The following is a 20,939-nucleotide window of genomic DNA, read 5'->3' as shown; positions in this document are numbered from 1 at the left end:
AGATCTACAGACAGGTCATTAGTAAACTCCCAATATGATTTACATAGCGGAAGAATGACGTACACAGTAAAGGGAAATTGATCCAAAAGAGTAGTGTGTGTATCCCCTGAGAAAAGGCAGTAATGACGCTAGATAGGAGATTGCCTGTCTAACCAATACTAAAGGAAAAAAGCCTAAGTTCCTCCCCAGCGTAGGAGTGAGAGCTACATGGGATGAAGCACAGAGTAACTTTATTATTTGCCACTAGTTAAATGTCTGACATGAAATCTGTCTTCATCTGTTGAGCATTCTCAACGGCTGTGAATAAAGCTCTCTTTTGTACTATAAAAGTTCATGGTCGCTATCATTATTGTATCTTCAAGCATCCATGCACAGCCTGCATGAACCCAGCTCTCTGACCAGGTATGAGAGACTGAGCATTGCCATATATATTAGTTCAACTCGATGTAAACTCCTTTAGAGTTGGGCAAGGAGGGTTACACTTAAGTCCTGTGAGTGGTTGCATTCTCTTATTTATTCTGAATTATCCAGCTAAGCACACGTGCAATTTTCTTCCACTTTATCACAGTGTACGGGTAATTATTCTTAGGGGAACTCCCTATTTGCTACCATTGAGTCTATATATAATTTTCACTTTCTTTTCACATATGAATGTGGCTATAGTCAAGAGACTCAACTCTATCTTTGATAGGATACTTGGTATATAGCTCTGCAAAATCTGACTGCTTCATATAGGGCCTTTATCACGACCCTCAGCTCTACTTACCTGTGTCTATATAGCTGATGACGCAAAGTGTGATAGAAACGTTGGTTTTCAGCAGGTTAAACTCTATGCGCAAAGAGCTGAAAAATCCGTCCAGGGCAAACTTGGTGGTAGAATATGACACAGCGAAAGGTAATCCAATTTTGCCTGGATGGGAAAATAAAGGATGTTATAATGCAGACCCCTCTTGTAGCATAAAAAGCTACAATCCTGACAACATTTCTATATAGATTTGTTTACATAATTCGATCAGTTATTTCTCCAGAATGGAACCACATTATTTTTCGTTCCAGTGACACCCTTGTTCCTGAGATACTTACTGGCTTAGTTAACATTGTTACTTCCTGGATATTTAAACCGTCATCCAATAGAAAGCCGTAATAGCATCCCCCAAATGAATTTGTGGCTTTTTATTGGTCCCTGGGACCTATGAGATTTGGCAGCCATTTTAATATCTCTAAACAAAAGAAATCCCTGGTAAAGAAATGATGTATCCTTTTCTGATGAGACTGTTTATCAGTTCTCCAAGACATGTACACTGAAATGTTGTTTAAAACATAAGTCTTGACTTATGTCGTGGACTGAACCTTTAACCCTTTGTATACCAGAAGACTGGCAGCACCTGAGTGCCACCATTCTTCCGGCACTCAAAACGCTCTGTAGCAATCACATGGTTCATGGGCATGTCCCCCATGCATTTAATGCATGACATACTCTGTACGTCATAGGGCTCCTAGAGTACCAACCTTTAGGACTTGAGTCTTGCGGCCCTCAAAGGGTTAAAGAACAGACACACGCCTCTTTTTTTCCGCCACCACTGCGCCCCTTCTCACCTGCAATAGATGAGACCACCACGATATTCCCGTTGCTTTCTTTCAGCATCGGCAGAGCTGCCACCGTCATGGTCGCATAGCTCAGGAAGTTAATCTCCAGGAGGTCCCTTACGTGGTCTACATCCCCGTTAAAATAATTAAAGTATGTGTAACCGATGTGGTTCAGGATGAGCATGTCCAGTCCACCTGCGGTAAGGGGGAGAGAAAGAAGGAGCACAGACCCCACCCGTGTTAAACACTTTTGCTGTCGGAGGGAGTGATGACAACCTTAAAGGAGTCAAAATCGGTGAGATTTTCAGGTTCAGGACCAAACAAAACTTAACTTCAATGGAAATGTGCAGCTTTTTATCCGTGAGAGTCCATTAAAGTCTATGAGAAGTTGATGCTAAAAATTAGCGAGACTGACTCCGTCAGGATTTTGGGTGTGTATTTTCAAAGCCATAAAAACAAAAACCATCTTGAATGATGAAATTATCCTTGTTAAAGATACAGGACGAGTTACATAGCACATCGCTTTCACAATCCCTGATTTGTGGTATCATTTCCATTATAATGCCATTTTTGGAGGCCCAGAAACCATGCTATTGAGTATGGATTAAGGTCTCTCATTCACATGATTAGGTTTTAGAGACGGCAGTCCTATGAAATGTTACATACCCAATAAATGTTCCGCTTCCTTCACTACCTGCTTAGCGAACGTCATGTTGTCCATGCTGCCCGGGATGTAGTAAGCAGAGGCAGCTCCCAGCTGTAAACACTTTGTAACAACCTACAAATTAAATGTATTGGGTATTTATATGGCACATTTAATTCCCAATCATACATATAAGGCATTTGTGCAGCCACCTCTGTGGTAGAAGTAGGGTTGGCAACTTTAACCCTTTGGGTTCACCATGATGTAGCCACACAGCATGGTGTCTGGCTCTCAGAGACCCCAATAACATACTGTAGCCACTATTTTGCTTGTTTTGTAGGCGATCTGGCTGTGAGAGGAGCATTGCGAAGTGTCAGTGGGTGGGGGCACTTTGGTGCTGTGGCCCCTTTGCCACTCAAAGGGTTAACTCAAGGAAATCCCCTTCAATCTTAACCCTATCCCCACCAGATTGAGTTGGAATATCGGACATTGTTCACAAATGTAGGATAGTTGGTCATTCTTGATCAGGGATGGCCAACTCCATTCCTCAAAGGCCACCCTGTTGGTGGCCACTGAGAACTGGCGTTGGCTACCCCGTCCTAGATGAATATGTCTGCAGAGCAGCCTCAACAAGAGAAAGATAGGTGGGTTATGAAATATCTTAAATATTGATATCCAATTCCTGCAGCTCAGTTGTGTATATATTTTTGCCTGACTGCTTCTCTACTTTTGTAATTATTATTCATTAGCTGGTTCAACATATACACCATAAAATAGGGTCAACGGGAGGGTATGGGAGAGACTTTTTTTTAAAGTATTTGGGGCATCAACAAAGTACATGAGGGAAGCGTCTTTCAGAGGAAGAACAAGTTTTGAGCTGGACGGTGGTGGAGTAAATGATGCATCAAGCAATCTCCCAGCAGAACTGGTGAGGTAGATGATAAGATAATTCAAGAATGGACACATGGTGAATCTACGACAAAAGTGTACACAAAGCGCACCAGGCTTTAGTATAGTAGCTCAAAATACAGTATGATAATAAAATCCAATTGTGACATTTGGAAATTTAAAAGAGTTAATTTATTAAGAGGTCAAATGACCACACATAGATAACACACCAATTGGAAGGCGTCACGGCCCCGCTATCATATAGAGAAACCCATCCCTCCCTGTGAGAAATACACAATAAAATATAAAACAAATCTCAAATGTAAATATGCACAGACATAATGGTCACAATACAGTCAAACAAATAAGCACCTAAGAACCGTGCAATGACACGACTGACCATAAAACTACACTGAGCGGAACAGAAGGAAGCCACGAGTGAACGGCAGGTTAACGGGCAGGTTACCGTTTGCTGGCACTGATGTTTAGTCTGGACTACACCCACATACGGCGATGACTTCTCCGCCCGAGCTCCCCTGCTTCACTTAGTGAGTAAGCGCGTCAGGTGTTCTCTCGTGACCTCAACGCGTTTCGGAACAGCGTCCTTCGTCAGGAGACATGAGAGGACACCTGACACGCTTACTCACTGGCTGAAGCAGGGGAGCTCAGGTGGAGAAGTCATCGCCATATGCGGGTGCAGTCCGGTTAGTCATATCATTGCACTGTACTCAGGTGCTTATTTGTGAGACTGACTGTATTGTGACCATTATGTCTGTGCATATGTACATTTGAGATTTGTTTTATATTTTATTGTGTATTTCTCACAGGGAGGGATGGGTTTCTCTATATGATAGCGGGGCCGTGACGCCTTCCAAGTGGTGTGTTATCTATGTGTGGTCATTTGACCTCTTAATAAATTAACTCTTTTTAAATTTCCAAATGTCCCAATTGGATTTTATTATCATACAGTATTTTGAACAAGGAACACTAGATGGCGCTCAAACACTCTATCTAAGTGCAACAGTGCAGTAAACAGTGATGAATTAATCAATAAATACCCGTGCAATCAAATAAGAATAAAGACACTCAAACCCTTCAAGGACTGTTTCAAGGTCCACACTCAGAGCAAAAAAGGAAAAATCGGGGGAGCGTGAGTATCTGAAAGAAAATAAATATACTACCATAGTGCATAACGTTTCAAATAAACATATGAATGGTAGAACTCCAAAAAGAAAAATATGCTAGAACATGGATAAATAACTCAAAGGTCCAGTCATAGATAGTAATCAGGAGCAAAAAGGAGCAAAAATCGGTAAATGAACCCAGTAGAGAGACACAGAGCCAAGATATTAAAATGCCAAAAAACACTTTATCCGACAATAGTAAAATTCAAGGCTTACAGGATACCAGATGGTTAAGAGCGTTGGTTTTAGGGTGACGGTCTTGTGCCGAGTCGCGACCTCGGGGAACCCCACACACAGCCGCCTCCTCCACCGGTCTCCGTCCTGTGCTGTTAGTCCAAGCCGACATGTCACTTCCGGTTTGCACTCGTGTAGTTGGCGTCACCGGAGCTTCAGCTGCAGACTGTAGACTGTCTCCCTCTGGATCTTACGTTGAGGGTTACGCTCTACGCGTTTCGCCGTGCAGGTTGACGGCTTCGTCAGGAGTACATTAACCCATGAAAGGATGTCTTATATACCTTCCATTATCACACTGATGTGATGTGTCGTATACCTCATATATTGCCAGTAAAAACACGTGTACTTGAACACATTGGCAATGTAAGACGAGGTGTAACCACACATAATTTGTCAAACCATTTTATACAAAAACATAATGATGACACATCAGGTGGAAACAGAATTACTGCTCTGAAAAAGAGGGAAAGTTTCTGGATCTTCACTCTGAAATCACTTGTACCTTTGGGTTTAAATGTGGATTTTGAGTTAAATGCTTTTCTTTAAGTTTATGATACTTTTTGAAGGGAATGTTTACAACAAGGGAAATAAAGTCGTGCTAATGTCTTATATTGCTACTCTGTACCGATAATGGTTTCTCTTTTGTCTTTTGAGATTCAACAATCGTCGTTTTCTTTGATTGAGAGATTTATGGGGATTTTTTTATATATTACAAATGTTTATTTTAAAATGTGTATCAAAAAGGATATTTTAGATTAGAATTATTACATTAAAGATTGTATTTTAAATCAATTGTATAATATATGTATGAGATTTATACTGTGTAAGAGGGCTATGATAACTAGTTACCCAACTGTTTAGATCTGATTGCATTTTGACCTATGGGATGAAAGGTCAGTGTGATAATGGAAGGTATATAAGTGTCAGGATGTGCTCACCACAAACGAGATGGGACCGCGGTGCTGAGGTGGGATAGGATATAACGCCACCCACAGTCACGAGGGCACGTCTTGATTGAAGAGTTGTCTGGGATTCCGGGATCGGGGTAGGAGAGGTACGGATGGTAGAGGGTGCGGTAGCCAAGTCCAGGGTTAGAGAGAGAGACGTTATCGTTTACCGTAAGCCAGAATCGGAATGCCAGAGATGAGGAGAGTCGTGATGCCGTATGCCGAGTTCGAGATGCCAGAGGTGCAGGAAGACGTAGCAGAAGCCGGTCCGGTACACGAGGGAATCTGTGAAACAGAACTAGGGAGGCAGAGAGTGATGAGAACAACTGGTTCTATGCTCAGCCGACGAGTTAATGAATCTGGAGGGTATATGTAGGTATGAGGAACCAATAGCGGAGTAGCAAGGTGGGGGTGTGTGAATGGGCCAGGCTGAGACAGGGATAGGTCTAGATGAGTTCCTGGAGGAGGAGCTATAAATCCTAGAAGTATTGGTGAATTGTATTGTGGCATTGCAAAAGGGTACTGTCTCTTTAAAGGGTTGGTGCGCCCCTGTGTGGCCGCGCCTCCCTGTGGCAGCGTCTGTAGCTGCGTGCGCGGACCCACGCCCTGAACTGAGGGCAGAAGAAGAGACTGGACGTGTGCGCGCGCGCGCATAGGAGGACCGGAGCTCGGCGCTATGGGGAAGGAGTCCCTGCGAGCCGCGGGAGACCCAGGCAGAGTAAGGAGGGTGAGTAAGGAGCACGCCGTGCACAGCGTGACTCCTGCTTCCTTACAATAAGACATCCTTTCATGGGTTAATGTACTCCTGACGAAGCCGTCAACCTGAACGGCGAAACGCGTAGAGCGTAACCCTCAACGTAAGATCCAGAGGGAGACAGTCTACAGTCTGCAGCTGAAGCTCCGGTGACGCCAACTACACGAGTGCAAACAGGAAGTGACATGTCGGCTTGGACTAACAGCACAGGACGGAGACCGGTGGAGGAGGCGGCTGTGTGTGGGGTTCCCCGAGGTCGCGACTCGGCACAAGACCATCACCCTAAACCAACGCTCTTAACCATCTGGTATCCTGTAAGCCTTGAATGTTACTATTGTCGGATAAATAGTTTTTTGGCATTTTAATATCTTGGCTCTGTGTCTCTCTACTGGGTTCATTTATCTCCCGATTTTTGCTCCTTTTTGCTCCTGATTACTATCTATGACTGGACCTTTGAGTTATTTATCCATGTTCTAGCATATTTTTCTTTTTGGAGTTCTACCATTCATATGTTTATTTGAAACGTTATGCACTATGGTAGTATATTTATTTTCTTTCAGATACTGACGCTCCCCCGATTTTTCCTTTTTTTTCATACTGTATTTTGAGCTACTATACTAAACCCTGGTGCGCTTTGCGTACACTTTAGTCGTTAATTTGTTTGAGACTCCCTTCATTGGGATGTCTCTTACATAGGAGCGTTTGGGGAGGTGCTCCCCACACACAGCTGCAAGGGGATTTTGGTGTTAAACAAACTACTGACCGCACGAGCACGGAATCCTTGCTGTATTGTGCACATGGTGAATCTACCAGGATATGAAATACTAAAAAAAGGTGATGGTATGTAGGGGAGACGGGCAGACTAGTTGCTGGTCAACTGTCATTCATCAGTGTCTAGGTTTCACCTAAAGATTGAGTGTGTTCAGCAAAGATTATCTGACAGTGTGAAGACTTTACCTTCTTGAGCTTCTCCTCCGTCCGTGCTGTTATCAGAATGTGAGATCCCATGTTTGCCAGGTGATATGCCATCTGCTCTCCTATGCCAGAGCTGGCTCCTGTCACTAGGACTCTCTTGCCCTTCAGCATAGCTGTTGGAAGAGGAACATCAATTAATGCAAAGCAGCTTAGTGCACTCAAATTCCCACTCAATACAAGCAAAATACAGTTTTCGACCAAATTTTCAAACAATTTACAATTTTATGAAATTTGTTGTATGATTGTTTTTAAATAATTTTTTTGCAATTTTTGTTTGAAATTTGATGAAAACAGCAACATTATGTCATTTGTGTTGAATTTTTGTTCAAAATTTGGCAAAATGGAAAACTGTTGCCATTTTTGTCATATTTTTCCAAAAATTGGGTTTAAAATACTAAGATCACATGACCAATGTCACCCATCCATTGGATGTATGAACTTACTACCTTTTTATGGCCAACCTTGCAGGTTTAAATTTTTTTTTATTTTTTAAGTTAGGTAAAAAACAGAAACAGACTCAAAATAAGTTATGGTGAGAAAATAGTGACAAAAACTCTCCACCAAACAGTGTACAGTAAATAAAAATACCACTTGTGAGCACATTCACATGTCTCAGACAGGTCTGCACCCCCTGCCTTTCCCCATTATTATGTTGTATTTGGGAAGGGGGGGGGGGGATGGATATATATTGCACTTGAGACTTTAGCGGATCGGCTGTTTTAGAGGGCAGGGGAGAGAGAGACGCCTCCTTTGAATATCATTAGTACTAACAGCTTGGGGGAAATAACCATACATTATTTGGGTTAACTTTAGCTTATTTGCTTTCATGCTTAGGCGTTATGATTAACCTGACCTTATTTTAGGTTAAATAGCCTAATGGAGATTGTTTATCTGGCCCATATAATGTTAGTTCTCTCCTGATCACATCCGGCTCTCTTTTTTTACATTTAGTGTTTAAAATCATTGTTTTTTTTAATCTAAAGCATATGAGGTTACCTTTTAAGACTGCACTGGGCTCTGGAGAAAGCTCAATTTTTAACCTCCCTGACAAGGACTCCATTTCCATAGGCTCAGTACCACAAGATTGGCGTAAAGCAGATGTGGTGCCTATATTTAAAAAGGGAGCTAGATCACAACCGGGAAATTACAGACCTGTAAGCCTGACTTCAATAGTAGGGAATCTACTTGAATGTTTAATACGGGATAATATTCAGGAATACCTAATGGAAAACAAAATTATTAGTAATAGTCAGCATGGATTTATGAAGGATAGATCTTGCCAAACTAACCTTATTTGTTTCTTTGAGGAGGTAAGTAGGAATTTAGACCAGGGTAATGCAGTTGATGTGGTCTACTTAGATTTTGCAAAGGCTTTTGATACGGTTTCACTCAAGAGGTTGGCGTACAAAATAAAGAAAATTGGACTCAGTAATAATATATGCACCTGGATTGAAAACTGGTTAAAGGACAGACAACAGAGGGTTGTCATAAATGGAACTTTTTCAGGTTGGGCTAAACTCGTGAGTGGAGTACCTCAGGGATTGGCACGGGGACCCCTGCTTTTTAACTTGTTTATTAATGACCTTGAGGTTGGGATCGAGAGCAAAGTCTCCATCTTTGCTGATGATACTAAATTGTGTAAGGTAATAGAATCAGAGCAGGATGTAATTTCACTTCAGAAGGACTTGGAGAGACTGGAAACGTGGGCAGGTAAATGGCAAATGAGGTTTAATACAGATAAATGTAAGGTTATGCATTTGGGATGCAAGAATAAAAAGGCAACTTACAAATTAAATGGAGATATATTGGGGGAATCCTTGCTGGAGAAGGATTTAGGAGTGCTTGTAGACTGCAGGCTTAGCAATAGTGCCCAATGTCATGCAGTAGCTGCAAAGGCAAACAAGATCTTATCTTGCATCAAACGGGCAATGGATGGAAGGGAAGTAAACATAATTATGCCCCTTTACAAAGCACTAATAAGACCACACCTTGAAAATGGAGTACAATTTTGGGCACCAATCCTAAGAAAAGACATTATGGAACTAGAGAGAGTGCAGAGAAGAGCCACCAAATTAATAAAGGGGATGGACAATCTAACTTATGAGGAGAGGCTAGCTAAATTAGATTTATTTACATTAGAAAAGAGGTGTCTAAGAGGGGATATGATAACTATATACAAATATATTCGGGGACAATACAAGGAGCTTTCAAAAGAACTATTCATCCCACGGGCAGTACAAAGGACTCGGGCCATCCCTTGAGGTTGGATGAAAGGAAATTTCACCAGCAACAAAGGAAAGGGTTCTTTACAGTAAGGGCAGTTAAAATGTGTAATTCATTACCCATGGAGACTGTGATGGCAGATACAATAGATTTGTTCAAAAAAAGGTTGGACATCTTTTTAGATGGGAAAGGTATACAGGGATATACCAAATAAGTATACATGGGAAGGATGTTGATCCAGGGATTAATCTGATTGCCAATTCTTGGAGTTAGGAAGGAATTAATTTTTCCCCTTAATGGCTCCTGAGCAGGGCGCCGCCATCTTGCGCTATGTCGCGCATGCGCAGAAGTCCCGGCGGCCCAGCAGAGTGGCGCATGCGCAGAAAGGAGTGCGCGAACGCTAGCCTAACAGGGAAGGCTCTTAAACGGGACTACAAGTCCCATGAGCCTCGTGAGCGGCCCCATGACGCCAGGGAGCCAATAGGGCTGCAGGAGCTCCCTACTTGCCAGGAAAGGATACATTTCATGCACGTGGGAGAGTGCCAGTGCTGGACCCGGAGAGCTAGGGGAAGGCGGTGAGTGCAGGGGTCAGTGACCCGCTGCATTAGGCCAGTAACCCCCTAGGCCCCAGATAGGTCCTGAACTCCCCAGCTTGTGGTGCTACAGGGACAGGCCCTAGGCTAGGGACACTGTCACAGTAGGATTAGTGTTAGATAGGGACACAGCGGACGCTGCGCTCCCCGAGAAGAGACTTGAGCTCAAGTCTGTGCTAAAGAGACAGAGACTATCTCCAGGGTGGGATCGCCCCTGGCGGACCCTCGTGTGAGGAAGCATTGGATGACAGACAGGATCACCAAGCGGCAGATCCTTTTTGAAGTTGATTGCTGGCCCGAGTGCAGGAGCGCTCGGCAGGTACCTTCCTAAGTGCACCAACGTATCATATATATATATTCATTACACATAGTGGCAGCGCTGACCACGGGACAAAGGGGTTAGGCTGTGGACACGGTGTGGGGATACAGGGTGGTGGGTAGGTACACTCCTAGTGGAGTGAAAGACACTTTGGACTGAGTTATATTTGTGGAGTTACCCTCTAGGGGAAGTATTACTATTATCAAGGTGTGTGATTATTCTGCATTACAGTAAAGTGGTTATATACATTCCTGTGTATGTGGTTATTGTATATGTGGGTCCTGTGTAGGCAACCCTCTACATTCTTAGAACCCTACACAGGTGGAGGCGCTGTGAACCAGATCGAGCTGAAGGTCTCACCCCAGGTTCCCAACAAGCGGAGGCTTAGGTCTCTTGTGAACCTACAGGTATATGCACCACACCTGGTAACACATAGGTTCCACACACTCACACCATATCTGTGATTGGGGCGGAGGGAATACCCGTTACATTTGGAGGCGCTGCTGAGATTCTACCTGGTGTGCCCTATTCCATATCAAATTGTCTGACTTAAACGCCATCATGTCTGTGCCGTCAAAGCAAGAAATTCATGACTGAGCCTTAGCGCGCCGCATGTTCCCAAGACGCGTGGTTGCAGTGGCGGGAGTATCAAACGACACAGACTTATTCGCAGTGCACAAGCAAGTAAGAAATTGTCCGGGACTGAACACCGTCCGGGTGGTAGACTATAAACTTGATGCTGACGGCCGGGGGACCACCTACCTCCTGGCCACTGAACGCGATATATGTGCAGAGACTGTTCCCCATGTATTAAACTTACCCGAGCCCTCTGCAGAGGACTGTCTCATGATATTTCCTGACACCCAGGCCCCCGAAGAACCACCCACCAGTACTGGGACAACCACGACCCACCGGGTGACCAGTACTCCTCACAGGGTAGGTCCCCCTAAGGTCTCCTTCACTCCGAGCGGGGTAGGAGGAGTCAGCAGCTGGGCAGGGAGTCCACCCACCTCTCCTACTCCTGATAGACGGTCAGGCAGTCTCCCAACCATGCCTAGCATAGGAGCTGGAACCAGTAGTCAGCCCCTTAGTGGAGGTCTTTCCTTGAATATCACAGCCTCCCAACTAGTAAAAGCTGTAACCATCTCGTCCCAAGCACAGAACTACCGGAAACTAAAGGCCTTTTCTGGGATTCTGCCAACGCCTTCAGGAGAAGAAGGGATCGAGACATGGAGGGACCATACTCTTCAAGTAATAGCAGAGTGGTCATGCTCCGAAGCCAGCAAAAGGCAGAGGTTGGTTGAGTGCCTCAGAGCCCCAGCCTCCCAACTGGTACGGATGCATCGTGAAGTGGAAGGAGAAGTTACGGCACAGGAACTGGTGGAAAAGCTCACTCAGTCCTATACCCGAGAAGACGACGAGGATGAGCTGATGGCCCAGTTCAAAGCTCTTCACCAAAAAGGAGAGGATTTGACTGCCTTCATCCGCAAACTACAGCTGTCGTTGGGGACCCTCCTGTCCAAAAACATAATTTCAGTCGCCGAAGTGGACCGGTACCGATTCAAACAGCTACTAAAGGGGTCTTTGCCTAATCACAACATAGCTATAATGATGCGGGCCGCCCCGATCACTGTTGTACCACCCAGCTACATGGAATTGTTGCGTCACATCCGAGGACATGAGGTGCAGCTACATTTTCATGACTCCAAAAAGACCAAGGGTGACACCTCTGTCCCCTCCGCCCCAAAGGGTAAGAAATCTTCCAACCAGGAGGAGGAGGTGGCTCACGAATCGCCTGCCGGGAAGTGCCGTACCTCCGAGAGATCATCTTCCACGTACAAGGGTCGTCCTGAACGCTGCAAAGTAGTTTGCTATGACTGTGGGAAGAAGGGCCACTTCTCCAGCGATTGCCCAGAGAGGGAGGATCCTCCAGAGGAAAAGCCTCCCGATAGAGGAAATTCAGCCCGGTCAATGGTCTGCCGCGTACAAATGGCAGAGTCTGACCCAGAAACCCCTACTGGAACCGAAGATGCTCCTTCTGACTCCGGTCCCAGTGATGATGCTTTACAGAGGGAAGCTTACAGTCAACTAGGTCCCTCGGCCATCGTTCCTGTTGTACTGGAAGGGATCTATGCATCTGCCCTACTGGACACTGGATCCCAAGTGACCATTATATACCGCAAGTTCTATGACCAGCACCTTAGACACTGCCCCCTGAGGTCGGCCGAACATATGAAGGTTAGGGGGTTAAGTAATGAAGACTACCCCATCGATGGGATTGTAAGGGTTCAACTGGAAATACTCCAACTGAACACCGGCAAGAAGCACCCCATGCATGTAGCGGCGATGATATGCCCGGAGCCCCAAGACCAGTGCAAGTATCCGATCATCTTGGGAACCAATACTGATATAGTACAAGCGGTAATCAGAGCGTACCTGAAAGAGACCAACGAGTTGCCGCTGGCCAATTCGCTCCTAGATTCCGTCCTACGAGAAGAGTGCAACCGGTTATATGCCTTGGAACGTCACGGGGACCTCTACAATCGTCAACGCGGACTGATGACCATATTACCGGGGGGAGTGCAATGACTGGCCGTCTGGTGCTCTTATCCCGAGCGAGATGAGAATGATCAGCTTTTCTCTCTGGAGAGTACCCCTGAGGAAGAAGTTCAGAGAGGGTATAGGGTACTACCCGAGGTGCGGGAGTGGACGACTAAAATCCCTCTACAAACCTACGTATATGTGCAGAACATCTCCCCATTCCCGATGGAACTTGATGCTGGACAGAGTCTGGGTTGCATATATCCGGTCAGCCCTGTGGAAACAACGCCCCAGGTGAATGCGGCGGCAGTGAGTGAGAGGTTAGTCGATCTGGACTTCAACTTCGGTGAGTCGACATTGACCACTGAGTGGAAAGAGCGGCTTACAACCCAGTTGAATAAACGATGGACTGTGTTCTCCACGAGTGAGATGGATGTGGGGTGCAGTCGCAGCGCTCAACATGCCATTAGACTGAGTGATGCCACCCCGTTCCGGGAACGCTCTCGTCGCATCGCCCCTAGAGATGTGGACGATGTGAGGAATGTCTTGCAAGAAATGGAGACCGCTGGGATTTTGACGCAGTCTCGGAGCCCTTACGCCTCTCCAATAGTGGTAGTGAGGAAAAAGAATGGGTCCGTACGACTGTGTGTTGACTATCGAACCCTGAACAATCGTACGATACCGGACCAGTACAACCTTCCTCGCATTGAAGAGATCCTGAATGCTCTGAACGGAAGCCAATGGTTCAGCGTGCTCGATCTACGATCCGGGTACTATCAGGTACCCATGAATGCAGAGGATCAGGAAAAAACAGCCTTTGTCTGCCCCCTGGGGTTATACCAATTTACACGTATGCCCCAAGGTATATGTGGGGCTCCTGCTACCTTCCAACAACTGATGGAGAAGACTATCGGGGACATGAACCCTCGGGAGTGTCTTGTCTACCTGGACGACATCATTGTCTTCGGAAGGACTCTGGAAGAGCACGAAGAGAGGCTGCTTAAAGTGATAGACCGTCTTGGGAAGGAAGGGTTGAAATTGTCCCTAGACAAGTGCCGGGTTTGTCACACCTCGGTGACCTATGTGGGGCACATCGTGTCTGCTCAAGGAATCACCACGACCCAGTCAAAGTAGAAGCGGTCGTGAACTGGCCGCGTCCCAAGAATGTCACGGAACTACGATCCTTCCTGGGGTTCTGTGGGTATTACCGTCGCTTCGTGGAAGGGTACTCTAGTAGAGCTAAACCCCTGAACAATCTGTTGAAGATATACCCCGAAGATACAGGAAGGAAGGCCGTATCGGCCCGCCAACCGTTCGGTGATAAATGGACGTTAGAGTGTGAACAGGCCTTCCTGAAATTGAAGAAGTGCCTGACCGAAGCGCCGGTGCTTGCGTATGCTGATCCCGAACAACCATACGTTCTGCATGTGGATGCCAGTCTAAATGGACTGGGTGCCGTCCTGCACCAGAAACACCCCAAGGGCCTTTGGCTTGTAGCCTACATCAGCCGCAGTTTGACACCCAGTGAACAGAAATACACCGTCCACAAGTTGGAGTTCCTGGCTCTCAAGTGGGCGATCACCGAGAAGCTTCACAATTACCTTTACGATGTTACGTTTGAGGTAAGGACGGATATCAATCCTCTCACGTCCTCGGCCAAATTGGATGCAGCAGGACACCGATGGCTGGCAGCCCTGAACAATTACCGATTCTCCCTGAAGTATAAGCTGGGACCCTTGAATGTCGGGGCTGACGCCCTCTCCCGACGGCCAGGGCTAAGTGCTACTCAAGATGATGAGGAATGGGAAGAACTCCCAGGACCAGGGGTGCGAGCTATGTGTAGCACTGCCGCCATCGTCAATGATCAAGTGGTCTTCTCAGAATTACGGGTCGCGGATTCCTTGGGATGCCAGTCGCAGGCTGTCCTAGCCGCCTACTGCGATCCAAAAGGGATGAACATAACTCATGACAAAGTGCTACGGTGGAAAGATCTGGTAGACTACCAAATACAAGATCCTGTCATTAGTATCATCAGGCAAGCCGTTGAAAATAACAATCCAGCCCTTCTGAAGCGTGCTCCCAACGACTTGGTGGCCTCGCTCATGCGGGAAGGGGACAAATTCGAAATCGATAACTGCTTACTCTATCGGGTGGTGCAATACCACAACCACCCGATAGACGACAACTAGTCCTCCCTAAGAACTTGCAATACATGGTGTTGAAGTCCCTACATGATGAGCATGGACATCTCGGTGTAGAGAAGACCTTTCGGTTGGTCAGAGACTGCTTTTTCTGGCCCAAGATGCAAGAGGCCATAGAGCGCCACTGTCGCCGTTGTACTCGGTGTATACAACGCAAGACCCTACCTACCAGAGCTGCACCCATGGGCCATCTGAAGAGTTCTGGCCCAATGGACCTTGTGTGTATGGACTTCCTGTGCATTGAGCCTGATAGCCGGGGAATATGCAACGTGCTGGTCATCACGGATCATTACAACCGGTATGCCCAGGCCTTCCCCACGAAAGATCAGAAAGCCATCACAGTGGCAAAAATATCATGGGAGAAGTACTTTGTGCAGTACGGTCTTCCAAACCGCCTTCACTCAGACCAAGGTCGGGATTTTGAGAGCACTCTGATCCGAGAACTGCTCAAAATGCTGAACATCGCCAAATCACGAACGACCCCGTACCACCCCGAAGGAGATGCGTTGCCAGAACGATTTAATCGAACCTTACTGGACATGCTCGGAACTCTACAGAGTGCTCAGAAGACTGAATGGAGGCGACACGTGGAGGCCCTGGTGCATGCGTACAATTGTACCCGACACGAGTCAACTGGATTCTCCCCATACTTCCTCATGTTTGGGCGAGAGGCGAGACTACCAGTGGATGTACGTCTTAGAGTCTCGACGGATGGGATACACAATGCTACCCATTTCAAATACGTGCAAAGACTTAAAGACAGTTTGCAGCAGGCCTATCAACAGGCTGAGAAGTCTACAGCTAAGCTGAACACTGGCAATAAAAGGCGATACGATCATAAGGTCAAATATCGGGAGCTTCGTCCTGGAGACGCTGTGTTGCTTCGAAACCTGGGAGTCCCAGGAAAACACAAATTGGCCGACCGATGGAGAGACGTGTATATGAAATAGAATCTCAGATGCTTGGTCTCCCGGTCTATCGCATCAAAGACACCGACGGCCGAGTAAAGGTATGGCACCGTAACCATCTTCTCCCCATTCCACAAGTGGGAGATGAGGAAGCAGAAATACTGGCCACACCGCACAACGGTGAGTCCGACTTATCAAAGATGGTCAAGAGACTAAATAACGAAACCCACTCTGAAACTCCTGAAGATCCTATGGAAGGACTCTCTCAAAGGGACTATTCCACTGAAGGGGTATCTCCCGGAGGAGCCACGGGTAAAGGGCCCCGTAGGCCAATGTCTACTAAGGTGGCACCAACAGGCCAGCCTTTGGATCCACAGAGCCCATGCTTTGTGCCAAACAGAGACTGTCCAGAGACATTTCTCCCCTCAAGGGAAGAGGCTGAGCCTCAGGACTCTGTTTATTACTCCCCCGAAGGAGTTGCAGAAGAACAGCTCCGCCGGAGCCAAAGAGTCAGGTACCCTCCAAATCGGGTAACCTATGATCAAATTGGGGCACCCCATTATGAGGCTCAGCAGTGGTCTCGGAGCAAAATCCAATCTGTGATTGTGATGCTCACAGAATTGTTCAACATCGTATAAAGTCAATGCGAATGTGCTAAGTTATATGATTGAACTGCATTTTTATTATATAATTTCTGTACATGGTTGAGTTATGTATTCCAAGCGAGGACATTGGGGTTTTTACCAGGGGGAGGATGTAGCCAGGTCCCCTTTGCGTGCCTGCTGCCCCGTGACCCCCCCCCCCCTCACTCCTCCGCTGCCGCGGGTCACTCGATGGACCCGCCGGCACTTCTGGAGGGTGGGGGCCAGTGCAGGGAGCGTTCGGGCGTCCCGGCAGTTCTCGGCGGCTCCCGAGCAGGGCGCCGCCATCTTGCACTATGTCGCGCATGCACAGATGCCCCGGCAGCCCGGCAGAGTGGCGCATGCGAAGAAAGGAGCGCGCGAACGCTAGCCTACCAGGGAAGGCTCTTAAACAGGACTACAAGTCTCATGAGCCTCGTGACGCCAGGGAGCCAATAGGGCTGCAGGAGCTCCCTGCTTGCCAGGAAAGGATACATTTTGCGTGCGCGGGAGAGTGCCAGAGCTGGACCCGGAGAGCTAGGGGAAGGAGGTGAGTGCAGGGGTCAGTGACCCACTGCATTAGGCCAGTAACCCCCTAGGCCCCAGATAGGTCCTGAACTCCCCAGCTTGTGGTGCTACAGGGACAGGCCCTAGGCTAGGGACCCTGTCACAGTAGTACTAGTGTTAGATAGGGACACAGCGGATGCTGCGTCCCCGAGAAGAGACTTGGTCTCAAGTCTGTGCTAAAGAGACAGAGACTATCTCCAGGGTGGGATCGCCCCTGGCGGACCCTCGTGTGAGGAAGCATTGGATGACAGACGGGATCACCAAGCGGCAGATCCTTTTTGAAGTTGATTGCTGGCCCGAGTGCAGGAGCGCTCGGCAGGTACCTTCCTAAGTGCACCAACATATCATATATATATATATATTCATTACACATAGTGGCAGCGCTGACCACGGGACAAAGGGGTTAGGCTGTGGACACGGTGTGGGGATACACGGTGGTGGGTAGGTACATTCCTAGTGGAGTGAAAGACACTTTGGACTGAGTTATATTTGTGGAGTTACCCTCTAGGGGAAGTATTACTATTATCAAGGTGTGTGATTATTCTGCATTACAGTAAAGTGGTTATATACATTCCTGTGTATGTGGTTATTGTATATGTGGGTCCTGTGTAGGCAACCCTCTACATTCTTAGAACCCTACACAGGTGGAGGCGCTGTGAACCAGATCGAGCTGAAGGTCTCACCCCAGGTTCCCAACAAGCGGAGGCTTAGGTCTCTTGTGAACCTACAGGTATATGCACCACACCTGGTAACACATAGGTTCCCACACACTCACACCATATCTGTGATTTGGGCGGAGTGAATACCCGTTACACTCATCTACTATGTAACTATGTAACTTAATATTTGAACTGCTCATATATCTACTGCAGTGGTGCTCAACTCCAGTCCTCAAGACTGAGCCCCTAACAGGTCAGGTTTTCAGGATATCCTAGCTTCAGCACGGCGGGATCAATCAATGACTCAGTGTATGACCTGACCTGTTGGGGGGAGCGCCTTGAGGACTGGAGTTGGGCACCCCATATCTACTGACAAAGCATAGGATTGTAAAAATAAGAACACAAGATCAAAAGGTCGAGAAGATTTTTCGAGTGACTATTAAAAAAAAAAAATTCACGTTCAAAGTGAACAAAACCAGAGCAAAAGTCTTTTATTTCCTTACAGTATTTGCATTACAGAGAGCAAACGCTTGTTCAAGGTGGCAGATTTGCAGGAGTAAGACATTAAAGTATGAATTGATAGTACCGACCAGGGCACAATGACGAGGAAGCTCCAACTGGTTTAAATGGGAGTTTGTGGGATAGCGGCCTGATCGGCACTACTGCAGTTTAATGAACAGAAAACGTGCAAATGTCTTCAAAGTTTGTGCATTTTGGTAGGTTCACAGAATTTGCATTTTTTTGCGACATTTTGCCGCTTTCTTGCGTTGTTTAAAGATAAGCAAACTTTTGCTTAAATAAGTGAAGTCATTTTTGCCAGAATTCTAAGTAAATAGCAGTATATGTAGTCAGGTGACGCTTGGCCAATTAGTTTTCTGTGAAGTTTGCTAATATTTTTGTGACAATCGATAGCACATTATGCCTGGTTCAAACATTTTGCACTTCACTGTCAATGAATAACTGTAGGTAGTAAGTGTGCGCGAACTGTTTGTTCTCTTTACGGTTCCTTATCTCTCGTGCAGCTTAATGCTCCTCCCGTGATCAACGGGGTCAAAGGTAAAACACTAAAATTAAAAGAAAAGGCGTACAGAGAGACAATTTCAATAAAAGAAAGCGGTACTTTATGTTAATGAATAACCGCGTTTATCTCTTGTGCGCTCAGACCTCACATAGTGGGAAATGTGGCTTCGGCTCAGTATCTCATTATTTAGCTTATAAATCAAGTTCCTTAACATTTCAGTGGGAAAAGCTACACATCTACAGTATACATCCCACAGCTCTGCAGAGTGGAATAAGTAGATAATATTTATTTAATACATCTAAGCATGTACAGTACAAAAAAATCGACAGTGACGTTTCACACAACATACACTTTTTCAAGCTTCTGGACCCCGTGTGGTCTGAAACGTTACTGTCGATGTTTGTATGTGCTTTAATGCAATAATGAAATATTTTCAATTTGTTCCACTTTTTGGTGAACACGGATCGTTCTACCTGCACCCAATATAGCTAAGTTAAGTTCTATTCTTTTCTATTGTGATTGTATATTAATATATATATCTTTATCGGGTAGTGGGATATTATAGAATATATATATATAAGTAATTTAAGTAATTTAAATGATTGTCACGTGTATTACTGCTGTGAAGAGCTATGTACATTGATGGTGCTATATAAATAAAGATATCACACATACATACAACTCTAAAGTACTATATATATATATATATAGTACTTTAAAATTGTATGTATGTGTGATATCTTTATTTATATAGCACCATCAATGTACATAGCTCTTCACAGCAGTAATACACGTGACAATCATTTAAATAACAAATAAGAAAATTAACACATAATTGGAAGAAGTGCTTCAGACATAAAAGTGACATTTAGGAAAAGGAGTGCCTGCCCCAAAGAGGTTACAATCGATTTGGTATGTAGGAAGAAGGGACAGAGACAGTAGGAAGGTGTTCTGTTATTTTGCTCATATTTAAAGAGCTATAACACGTTTCCTAAATTATGAAACCAACATTTGACATGGTATAAAAGCAGGTACATGGCTGAGTGCTTTTAGTTTATTCACTGGTCTTTAATTGCAGTGAAAGTCAGTGACAGATGAAGAACCAAGACATACACAGTAATCCAGGCTGTATGTCACAGAAAGCTAGCAAGGGGTCGAGAGAAACAGGAATGACTTACCCGGCTCAAAAACGTCTCTTCCTGAGTAAAAGTAAAAAGCCAGCAGGATCCCTGCGAAGGCAACGAGGAACTTTTTCAGCAGAGACATGCTGCAGCCAGAGGGACAGAGGCAGCTTTGTGCTAGAACACAAGGTGTTCAACAAATGCAATGGGCGTTTAAATAACCTAGCACTGCTGTGAAGCAGCTTGGACTTTCATTTTTCTGTGTTTAAGGTTGCAGGTCACATACAGTATATTGTTAGTTGATTGCACAATACATAGGCTGGGTTTTTCCTATCTCACTGGAATTCTGAAATCCAAAGGCGGACTCAAACCATTAACTCCTTAACTACCAGAGCAATTTTTTTTACCTAGTGTATCTAGGTCTCCGGAGCTGAACCGCGTCTGGGGACCCCCGGCCTATAGTATCATTGATGTGCATATACAGTACTGTATGTGTATGTTAGGGGTTATAGGGGTTGTTGTTATACAGTATATATATATATACATATACATATATATATACTGCATTACAATTCATGAATTTATGCCATCTGGCGGTCACGCGAAGCATTGCAGCCTAGTAAATCCTGAACCATTATTAATTAACACATCAACCGCGCGTCAGCCGTGTAATGCGCCTGGCTGGGAAGGCAAGAGGAGCCCGGCATGCTCCGGGTGAACAGAGTGGCATTCCAGGAACATGCCAGGTACATGCCAGTGATTACTAAGAATAAATGCTGCCGCAGCAGTAGGCATCCCTATGAGAAGCAGGCCCTGCCTCTTGTAGGATCTGGAAGCACTGACTGTGTGTAAGTTCCTGCCTTTAAATAGCTGAGGAACTAAATTACGTAATAAATATTGATATGGTATACAATGGTAAGAAGTGCATTCAATGGTAAATTATTGGGAGAAAGC

At 45.7% G+C, this 20,939-nt stretch overlaps 1 protein-coding gene across 1 annotated transcript in view; it reads right to left on the bottom strand.

Annotated features, from left to right (window-relative positions):
* Positions 1 to 20,254, bottom strand: part of LOC142503157 (11-beta-hydroxysteroid dehydrogenase 1-like) — a 31,014-nt gene extending 10,760 nt beyond the window's left edge. The window contains exons 1-5 of the mRNA XM_075615239.1: positions 20,043 to 20,254; positions 7,195 to 7,325; positions 2,254 to 2,365; positions 1,597 to 1,782; positions 767 to 910 (exon numbers count right to left, since the gene is read on the bottom strand). Of these exons, the coding sequence (XP_075471354.1) occupies positions 767 to 910; positions 1,597 to 1,782; positions 2,254 to 2,365; positions 7,195 to 7,325; positions 20,043 to 20,130 (661 nt within the window). The 5' untranslated portion in view covers positions 20,131 to 20,254. The remainder of the gene's footprint in view (positions 1 to 766; positions 911 to 1,596; positions 1,783 to 2,253; positions 2,366 to 7,194; positions 7,326 to 20,042) is intronic.
* Positions 20,255 to 20,939: the final 685 nt, after the last annotated feature.

The sequence above is a fragment of the Ascaphus truei genome, chromosome 9 (genome assembly GCF_040206685.1).
Source record: "Ascaphus truei isolate aAscTru1 chromosome 9, aAscTru1.hap1, whole genome shotgun sequence".
Taxonomy (NCBI): Eukaryota; Metazoa; Chordata; class Amphibia; order Anura; family Ascaphidae; genus Ascaphus; species Ascaphus truei.
This window is presented reverse-complemented; position numbering and strand designations above follow the sequence as displayed.